The 9,714-nt window shown below is 41.9% G+C and overlaps 1 protein-coding gene across 1 annotated transcript in view; it reads left to right on the top strand.

Annotated features, from left to right (window-relative positions):
• Positions 1-1,219: 1,219 nt before the first annotated feature.
• Positions 1,220-9,714, top strand: part of cenpu (centromere protein U) — a 56,819-nt gene continuing 48,324 nt past the window's right edge. Inside the window, exons 1-2 of the mRNA XM_068029397.1 lie at positions 1,220-1,307; positions 3,797-3,908. Coding sequence (XP_067885498.1) covers positions 3,837-3,908 — 72 coding nt within the window. The 5' untranslated portion in view covers positions 1,220-1,307; positions 3,797-3,836. The remainder of the gene's footprint in view (positions 1,308-3,796; positions 3,909-9,714) is intronic.

Genomic DNA, 9,714 nt, shown 5'->3' with positions numbered 1-9,714 from the left:
ACATTCGGGCTCTGATCTGGTCAGACACCTCCAGTACGTGGCTCCAATGTTAATGTACTTTTTGGACTTGAAAGGTAGTTTATTTACAGTTTTTTTTTAAGTTTGTACAGATAAGCAACAAAGTGAAAAACGGAAGCTAGGTTAACTGATGGTTGGGTTGGGTTGGGTTGGGTGCAGGAAAAAAATCAAAGGACTTTGGCCAAGTCGGGCTCAGATCAGATGTGGTTCTGTCGGGCTTGGGTGGGGTTTCATTTGCTGACCTGAGATGGCCTTTATAACAGGTGCAGTGAAATGATTTCCTATGATCAGGGAATCAAAAACAAGGAGATATAATCACGAAATTAGAACTTGGCCATTTAGGAGAGAGGATAGGAAACACTTTTTCCACAGTAGTAGAAACCTGGAATTTTCTGCCCCAAATGCTGTCGATGCTGGGACTTTCATGACTGACAAGAGTTAGATTTTTGTTAAGATAGCGGTATCAAGGCATATGAATCAAAGGTGGGTGAATGGAATTGAGGTACAGATCTAATTTAATGGTTGTGCAGACTCTGGGGATGAATAGCCTACTCCTGTTCCTATGAATAACATGACTACAGCATTGCTATTCATTGCCAACACATGTTCTTGACACACATGACTGTAACTATGAAATCATTCAAATTCGGTGAAACATTGGAATATCAAAGGAAATTTGGTGCCTTAGGTGGTTAAAAGTGCAATCATTAATTTCCCAAATTAACTCAGTTTTAAAAAAAATGAATTTATGTGCCTGCATCACACATTCCTACCGGAATAAATCAAATCTCCAGAAATGGCTGCAACCCTAAATCGCGCAGCATCAATACGCACTTATTCAATGAAACGAAATTTTACAACAGCCTTGCACACTCAGCCCTCAGCGGAGCGCCCAGTCCTCCCAAACACAGGAGGCGCCACTAACACCGCTCCAGACGGGTGCGCGTGCGCTGAAGGACGGCTGATTTCGCCTTGCAATCACTCCATTCCATTTTGGTACAAAATGGGGGGGGGGGGGAACAGGTAATACCCAAATCACTTAAAACACATAAGTAAATTCTTTAAAGACTCCTTATCGAAGAACACCTCAGAAAATTGAATAATTATTAAATTTCACTCCTAACTAATGCTTTAACTTTGCTTTACTGACATTCCCGCCTCTCCTGGGTTTTCAGCGCCCCCTCCCTCGCTTCATGGTCCGGTCCGGATTGCGCCGACCGTTTGTTTTTTCCGCGGGAGAGGACGTGGCTGTATTCGGGTTGAGAGGTGGCTGAAGCTCATAGTGGATGGTAATATGGTGCAACTTTATGTAGTAACCTGCCAGAGAGCGAGGTTAGGTGCTGATGGGTAGCGTGGGGTGATAACTGGGACATACAGGTCTCCCAGAACAGCCTTTCTGTGGCTAGAAACTGCCTCGGTTTTGCTGTATTGAATGTGTTTGCTGTCTGTTTACGCGCATGCATGGATTTTTACATTTGTATTAGGAAAAGGAGGGTGTTAAGGATTTGTGGGCCCCTTAAAATGATATTGTCACTGAAAATAAGGAATTGGATTTGATGAATAATTGCTCAGAATGGTCGTGTCCGTGTTGACTCGGGGAAGAGGAACTCACCTACACCCCATCCCCTCACACACACAATCGTTACAGTGCAGGAATAATGGGCCTTTATGTCTGCTGGCTCTCTGAAAGAGCAATTCACCTAGTGCCATTCCCCCTTCTCTCTGTAACCCTGCACATTCTTCCTTTTCATATAACTATCTAGTTCCCTTTTGAATGTTTCAATTGAACCTGCCTCCACCACACTCCCAGACAGTGCATTAAGCACTCGCTGTGTGAAGAAGTTTTTCTGCATGTCACTTTTTGTTTCTCTTACTTTAAATCTGTGCCCTCCTGTTCTCGATCCTTTCATTCCAGGTATCTAGTAAACATCCTCTGAACTGCCTCCAATTCATTTACATCCTTCCTTAAATAAGGAGACCAAAACTGCACACACTATTCAAGATGTGTTCTCACCAATGCCCTGTATAACTGAAGCATAACATCCTTACTTTTATTTTCAATTCCCCTCGTAATAAAGGATAGCATTCCATTAGCTGCCTTTAATACTTGCTGTACCTGCACACTAATTTTTTGTGACTCATGCACTAGAGCACTTCGATTCCTTTGCACCGCAGAGTTCTGCACTTGTTCTCTGTTTAAGTAATACTCTGCTTTTTTATTCTTCCTGCCAAGGTGATCAACTTCACATTTTCTCACATTATACTCCATTTGTCAGATTTTTACCCACTCGCTCAACTTCTCTATATTGGACTGCTACCTCCTTATGTGCTCTTCACAACATACTTTCCTACTTATCTTTGTGTCACCTGCAAATTTAGCTACCATGCCATCGCTCCCCTCATCTAAATCATTGATATAAATTGTAAAAAGTTGAGGCCCCAGCACAGACCCCTGTGGGACTCCACTCATCACATCCTGCCAAACAGAAAAGGACCTATTTTTGTATACTCTGTTTTCTGCCAGCCAGTCAATTTTCCATCCATGCTAATATGTTACCCCTATACCATGAGCACCTATTTTATGCAGTAATTTTTACGTGGCACCTTGTCGAATGCCTACTGGAAATCCAGTACTGGATAAGCAGAAATTTCCTCCAATTAAATATTGGGAAGAGTCAAGCCATTGTTTTTGGTTCCTAGCTACTGACTCCATTCCTCTCCCTGACAACAATCTGAGACTAAATAGGTCAGTTTGCCATCTTGGTGTCATATTTGACCCGGAGATGAGCTTCCGACCACTTATTTGTGCCATCACTAAGACCGCCTATTTCCACCTCCATAACATTGCCCGACTTCACTGCTGTCCCAGCTCATCTGCTGCTGAAACACTTATTTGTGCCTTTGTTACCTCTAGGCTTGACTATTCCAATGCACTCCTGACTGGTGTCTCATATTCTACCATCCGTAAACTTAAGGTCATCCAAAACGCTGCACCAGGGCTCGGGGCAAGTCCTGTTCACCTATCATCCCTGTGCTCGCACTGGCTGCTGGTCAAGCAATGTCTTGATTTTAAAATTCTCATTTTTGTTTTCAAATTCCTTCAAGGCTTCTCCGCTCCTTATCTCTGTAATCTCCACCAGCCCCACAACCCTCAGACATCTGAGTTCATCTAATTCTGGCCTCTTGAGCATCCATGATTTTTAATCCCTCCACCATATGTGCCTTCAGTTGCCTAGGTGCTAAGCTTTGGAATATTCTCCCTACACCTCTCTGTCTCTCCACCTTGCTCTCCTCCTTCAAGATGCTCCTTAAAACCTAGCTCTTTGACCCAGCTTTTGGTCATCAGACCCAATATCTCCTTATGTGGCTCGATGTCATATTTTGATTTATAATGCTCCTATGAAGTGCCTTTAAAGGAGCTATATAAATATAAGTTGTTAAATTTTGACATTGATAGACATTTATTTGTTGACCAAAGCTATTAATGGACATGCTGGGGGTAAATAGAATTGGGTTGTAATCAGCCATAATCTTATTGAATGGCGGAACAGGCTCAAGGAGTTAAATGACTTCTGCTCCAGTGTACCTGTGAATGTCTGTGTGAATGAATGCTTTTTTTTTCTAGAGTAATTTGATTTAGGATATTAATTCTCATTTCTTATCAGACCTCATGTGACGTGCACTGTTTTAATTTTGGTGATCAGCCAAGCTGCATCAAGGATGTTATAGAATGACTTCACTTTACCTCATCTTTGCTGTTTATTTTTTTTATTTATAGATTTTGACCTGATGCAAAATATCATCTGGGAAAAGCAATAATGACAAAAAGAAAACATGCTTCCACTTTAAAAGGATCTAATTTGCCGGTACAGAAAAATAAAAGACTTGAGGTGCTTTAGACTTGCAGTTTACTTATTTTTTGTAATTTCTTAAATTTTATATACTATAATGTGATATCAGATCCCTGACTTATTTTCTGGTGCCATTTAGAGCAGTGCAAATCCATCAACTATAAATTAGTCCATTTTAATCATTTTAAATATGAATAAGACTATGGCTATGGTAACTGACTGTGTGTATGCTCACCTAACTATTCATTGCTACTTACATACATGATTGACTCTGTACATTATCTGTTCTGACGAAAGGTCACAGACCTGAAACATTAACTCTGCCTCTCTCTCCACAGATGCTGCCTGACCTGAGTATTTCCAGCACTTTCTGTTTTTATTTCAGATTTCCAGCATCTGCATTATTTTGTTCTTATTAGCCATACAGTTATCATTCTGTTAAGCCTCAGGAAATCAAGGGTCTGGTGAATAGATAATTTCAGGCTGAAAGTTTTTTTTTATACCAAAATTGGAATTTGTTTGGGAAATGATAGATTTCTGTACATCTTGAAGTGGGAAAGATCTGTGCCTGGAGTGAAACCAAGCATTCTCTGTGGTTAGTGGTGAATTGACCTTTCTTAAACCCATCCTTGTGGATGGTTGGGCGGGAAATGTGGCTGCGCTCTGTTAATACACTCCCTTAATAACTGAGATTGAGATCTTATGCAATAATAATCTGAGTCCAAGGCATAGTATGCTGGACCTCCTGTTATCAATTGCATGTGTAACTAGCAATGAATATTTTGAATAAGCTGAGCGTACAGTCAGATACTGTATTTTCCTGCATTACAACAGTGACTACACTTCAAAAAGTACTTAATTGGCTGTAAAGCGCTTTGAGATGTCTGGTGGATGTGAAAGATGCTATATAATTGCAAGACTTTATTTATTTTCTTTCATTCTTAGTTCTAGTATTTTCATTTTTAAGTTTCATATGTGTTTGAAAGCTAATTCAACCCAGCATTGTTACAGTCGAGGTTTCCCTCTCTCGCCAGTGGTTTCAGTAAAAGAACCTTTTTGCTATATGAACTGGAAACCATTCCCTTCCCATGTTCTGTCCTTGCATCGATGTATTCCTGAGAGGTGGTAACCACCCCACATTTGGTAATCTGCTTCCTGGATTTAACAGTCTTACTTTAAGCTACCCATTTCTCTTCAAAAATGCAGCCGATTTCTTGCCTGAACGTTGGGCGACTGACAGTGAAAAATGTGGTGAGGACCTTGTGCACCCATTTGCCTCTCTAAATCAATTTTCTGATTGGCCTTTAAATGGATACTTCACCTAAAACAGGAGAGAGGTTGTTCAAGCAAATCAGGGGTCAACTCAGATTGCAGTTTTCATGGAGAAATGGGCAGAGTATGCACAGTGCATATTTTATCCAGGCCTATTTAGCAGCTCTTTAAAAGTGTTACGACCAGGTGTGAAAGGTGTTTAGAGGTTCCCTTTCAACCTTTACCTGGTCCTACTGTAACAGGGTTTAATTTTAAACACACCATGTTTAAAGCTCCCCCTTCGGGATTCCTTGTTCACCGCTTTCCAATTATAAGGCAAAGAAATGAGGACAAACAGGCTTTCTTAGGTTTAAAGAAGAAAGGTGAAATGTTATTAAACTTAAACTCTAATTCGATTGACACCTACGGATACATGACACACCCACACTAGCATGTATACGCGATACACAAGCAAATAGAGACAGGAGAGAGCAGAAGAAAAGTAAAAGTAAAGTGGAAAGGTTTGAGGCAATATCTGAAGAGATTTTATTACAGTTTTTTGAGCACACTGTAGAGTCCTTGTTTGCAGGTGGATCTTGCTTTTCATTGGGGCTCAGTATTCTTCTTCAACCTTGTTACTGTAGGAGACTTTTCTCTCTTGGGGTTCATGTGTTTTCAGTGGGTTTCAGTTCTGTGAGAAAGAGATGGAAGCAGGCAGGAAGTCTTCAGACCAAGAGCAAACAGCTTTCTGCCAGTTCAAACCCTGTCTCTCCAATTTAAAACTCTTAGTTCAAACTCTATAACAGTCAGTTAGCCATATGACTAACTGGTCTGACCACATCTGTTTTTGGATTGAATTGGAGCAGGGAGTAGCTCCTTAATGTCCAAGCACTGTTGGTTAATATGCAAAAATGTCTTTCCAGCCAGGGGACTGGCAACCCCTTGTAACAGGCCTTCTCTTCTTCCCAGCAACAATTGAAATTTAATGTCCATGTGGCGAAATTAATGTGCCTCATTCTTGCCAGGTGGGGGCCTGCATGATAAAAGGGACTGAACACGTGAACACAAGCAATAGGAGCAGAAGTAGACCATATCGAGCTTGCTCTGCCATTCAACACGATCATGGCTGATCTTGGGCTTCAATTCCACTTTCCTGCCCACTCCCCATATTCCTTGTTTCCCTGTGAGACCAAAAATCTGTTTATCCCAGCCTTTAATGTATTCAATGATAGAGCATCCACAACCCTCTGGGGTAGAGAATTCCAAAGATTCACAACTCTTTGAGTGAAGTAATTTCTCCTCATTTCAGTTCTGAATAATTGACCCCTTATCCTGAGACTGTGTCCCCGTGTTCTAGATTCCCCGACCAGTGGGAACAATCTCTCAGCTTCTACCCTATCAAGCCCTTTCAGAATCTTGTGTCTCAATTAGATCGCCTCTCATTCTTCTAAACTCCAGAGAATATAGGCCCAGTTTAGTTTTAGTTTTAGTTTTTAGAGATACAGCACTGAAACAGGCCCTTTGGCCCACCGAGTCTGTGCCGACCATCAACCACCCATTTATACTAATCTTACACTAATTCCATATTCCTACCACATCCCCACCTGTCCCTATATTTCCCTACCACGTACCTATACTAGGGGCAATTGCTAATGGCCAATTTACCTATCAACCTGCAAGTCTTTGGCATGTGGGAGGAAACCGGAGCACCCGGAGGAAACCCACGCAGACACAGGGAGAACTTGCAAACTCCACACAGGCAGTACCCAGAATTGAACCCGGGTCACTGGAGCTGTGAGGCTGCATTGCTAACCACTGTGCCACTGTGCCGCCCACTGTGCCACTCAGCCTCTCATCAAAGGACAACCCCCTCATCCCAGGGACCAATTTAGTAAATCTTCGCTGCACTGCCTTCAGTGAAAGTACATCCTTTCTAAAATGTGGAGACCAAAACTGCACACAGTATTCCAGATGCGGTCTGACCAAAGCCCTGTATAATTTTAGTAAGACGACTTTATTCCTGTACTCCAATCCCCTTGCAATAAAGGTTAACGTGCCATTTGCCTTCCCAATAGCCTGCTACACTTGCATGCTAACTTTGTGCGTTCCTTGTATGAGTCGCTCCCAAGTGTCTCTGAACATCAACACTAAGCAGTTTCACACCTTTTAACAAATATTCTGCTTTTCTATCTTTACGACCAAAGTGAACAACTTCGCACTTCCCTACATTGTACTCCATTTTCCATCTTGTTACCCACTCACTTAATCTGTCTACATCTCTTTGCAGCCTCTCTACATCCTCCCGCAGCTTACCTTTCCACTGAGCTTTGTATCATCAAACTTAGATACATTACTCTCTGTCTCTTCATCCAAGTCATTAATATAGTGTGTAAATAGCTGAGGCCCCAGCATTGATCCTTGCGGCACCCTACTAATCAATGCCCGCCAACTTGAAAATGCCCCATTTATGCTCACTCTCTGCTTCCTGTCTGTTAACCAATCCTCTAACCGTGCTAATATATTACCCCTAGCCCCATGAGCCCTTACCTTGCCTATTAACCTTTTATGTGGCACATTATCGAATGCCTGTTGGAAATCCAGGTATACTACATCTACTGGTTCCCCTGTATCTACCCTACTAGTCACATCCTCAAAAAAACTCTAATAACTTTGTCAAACAGGATCTCCCTTTAGTAAAACCATGCTTACTTGTTCTAATCATCCTATGCTTTTCCAAGTTCTTTGTTAGGACTTCTTTAATAATAGTTTCCAGCATCTTCCCAACGACTGATGTTCGGCTAACTGGCCTGTAGTTCCCTGTTTTCTCTCTACCTCCTTTCTTGAAAAGCAGTTTTACATTTGCCAACTTCCAATCTGACGGGACCATTCCTGAATCTAAGGAATTCTGGAAAATCATAGCCAACGAATCCTCTATCTCTGCAGCTATCTCTTTTAGAACCCTAGGATGTAGGCCATCTGGTCCTGGGGTCTTGTCAGATTTTAGTCCCTCAAGTTTCTCAAATACTTTTTCTCGATTGATATCAATATTCTTAATTTCCTCACTCTTTTTAGCCCTTCGGTTACTGTCTATTTCTGCTATGGAACTTGTGTCTTCTAATGTGAAAACAGACACAAAATATTTGTTCGATGCCTCTGTCGTTTCCTCATTCCCCATGATGATTTCTCCTATCTCTGCCTCTAAGGGACCAACGTCTACTTTAGCTACTCTCTTCCTTTTTATGTTCTTATAAAAGCTCTTACAATCTGTTTTTATATTGCTGGCTAATTTACTCTCATGTTCTATTTTTTCCCTTTTTATCAACTTTTGGTCCTTTGGTGATTTCTAAAACATTCCCAATCCTCAGATTTACTACTATTTTTTGCAACATTGTAAGCCTCTTTTAGTCTCATATTCTCATTAACTTCCTAAATGAGCCACGGATGGATCTTTCTGGACGAGTTTTTGTTGGTTTTGTTTTTGTTGACTGCTGGAGGACTCCACAAAAATAAATCAAAACAAGTTTTTTTTAAAAGAGTTTTGCAGGGCCAGGAGTAGCAGGACATCCACACAGAATTTCTCTGTCCTGCTTTACTTGACTCCTTCCCTTCCACAGGCTTTGCATGCCTTCTTGCTGTGACTGGCCAATTTTTTTCTCTCTGCCACAGGAAACCAGAGAGCAGCGTGGCACTAGTTCGGCGTCTAGCTGGCAAGAGAGATGTTAATGAGGCCTGAACCTGAAAACTGTTTTGACCTTTGACTGGCGTATTGGGTTGATACATTCCCAAAAGATTTGCTGCCTAAGTATAAAATCCCCTACTTTGCTTTCATCCTGGCTGTTCTCTTTTCCCATTTACTTTCTTGCTTTTTGGTTCCCTGTGTGCAAATTGGATACCACGTTTCCTACATTGCAACCGTGACTATGTTTCAAAAGTACTTCATTGGCTGTAAAGCAGTTTGGGGCATACTGAGGTCATGCAAGTCACTAAATAAATCCTTTTGTTTCCTCCTCACTTCCAGCTTGTGTCTCAGGATCTTTGTTAGCCCTTCTCTCTTACTCCCTGTCCTCCCCTACCTCTCCCCACTTGAGAGCTCACCCATCATAGTGGTCTATGTAAATACAAACTGAAACTGCCCTTCTTCAGTCATCTCGGCCTCCTCCTGAGATCCCGGCATCTCAGCTGCCAGTCTTCAGACAATTCGATTCACTTCATGTGGTATCAAGGAATGGCTGAAGGCACTGGATCAGCAAAAGCTATGGGCCTTGATAACATTCCAAAAGTAGTACTGAAGACTTGTGCTCCAGAACTAGCTGCCCCCCTAGCCAAGCTGTTCCTGTACAGCTACAACACTGGCATCTACCTGACGATGTGGAAAATTACTCAGGTGTGTCCTGTCCACAAAAAGGACAAATCCAATCTGGCCAGTTACCGCTCCATCAGTCTACTCTTGATCAGCAGCAAAGAGAGAATCATTGACAGCGCTATCAAGCGGTACTTGCGCAATAACCTTCTCACCAGTGCTCATTTTGGGTTCTGCCAGGGCCACTCGGCTCCAGAACTCATTGTAGCCTTAGTCCAAACTTTTGGACGAAAG

This window comes from Heterodontus francisci, chromosome 4 (genome assembly GCF_036365525.1).
Source record: "Heterodontus francisci isolate sHetFra1 chromosome 4, sHetFra1.hap1, whole genome shotgun sequence".
Classification (NCBI taxonomy): Eukaryota; Metazoa; Chordata; class Chondrichthyes; order Heterodontiformes; family Heterodontidae; genus Heterodontus; species Heterodontus francisci.
This window is presented reverse-complemented; position numbering and strand designations above follow the sequence as displayed.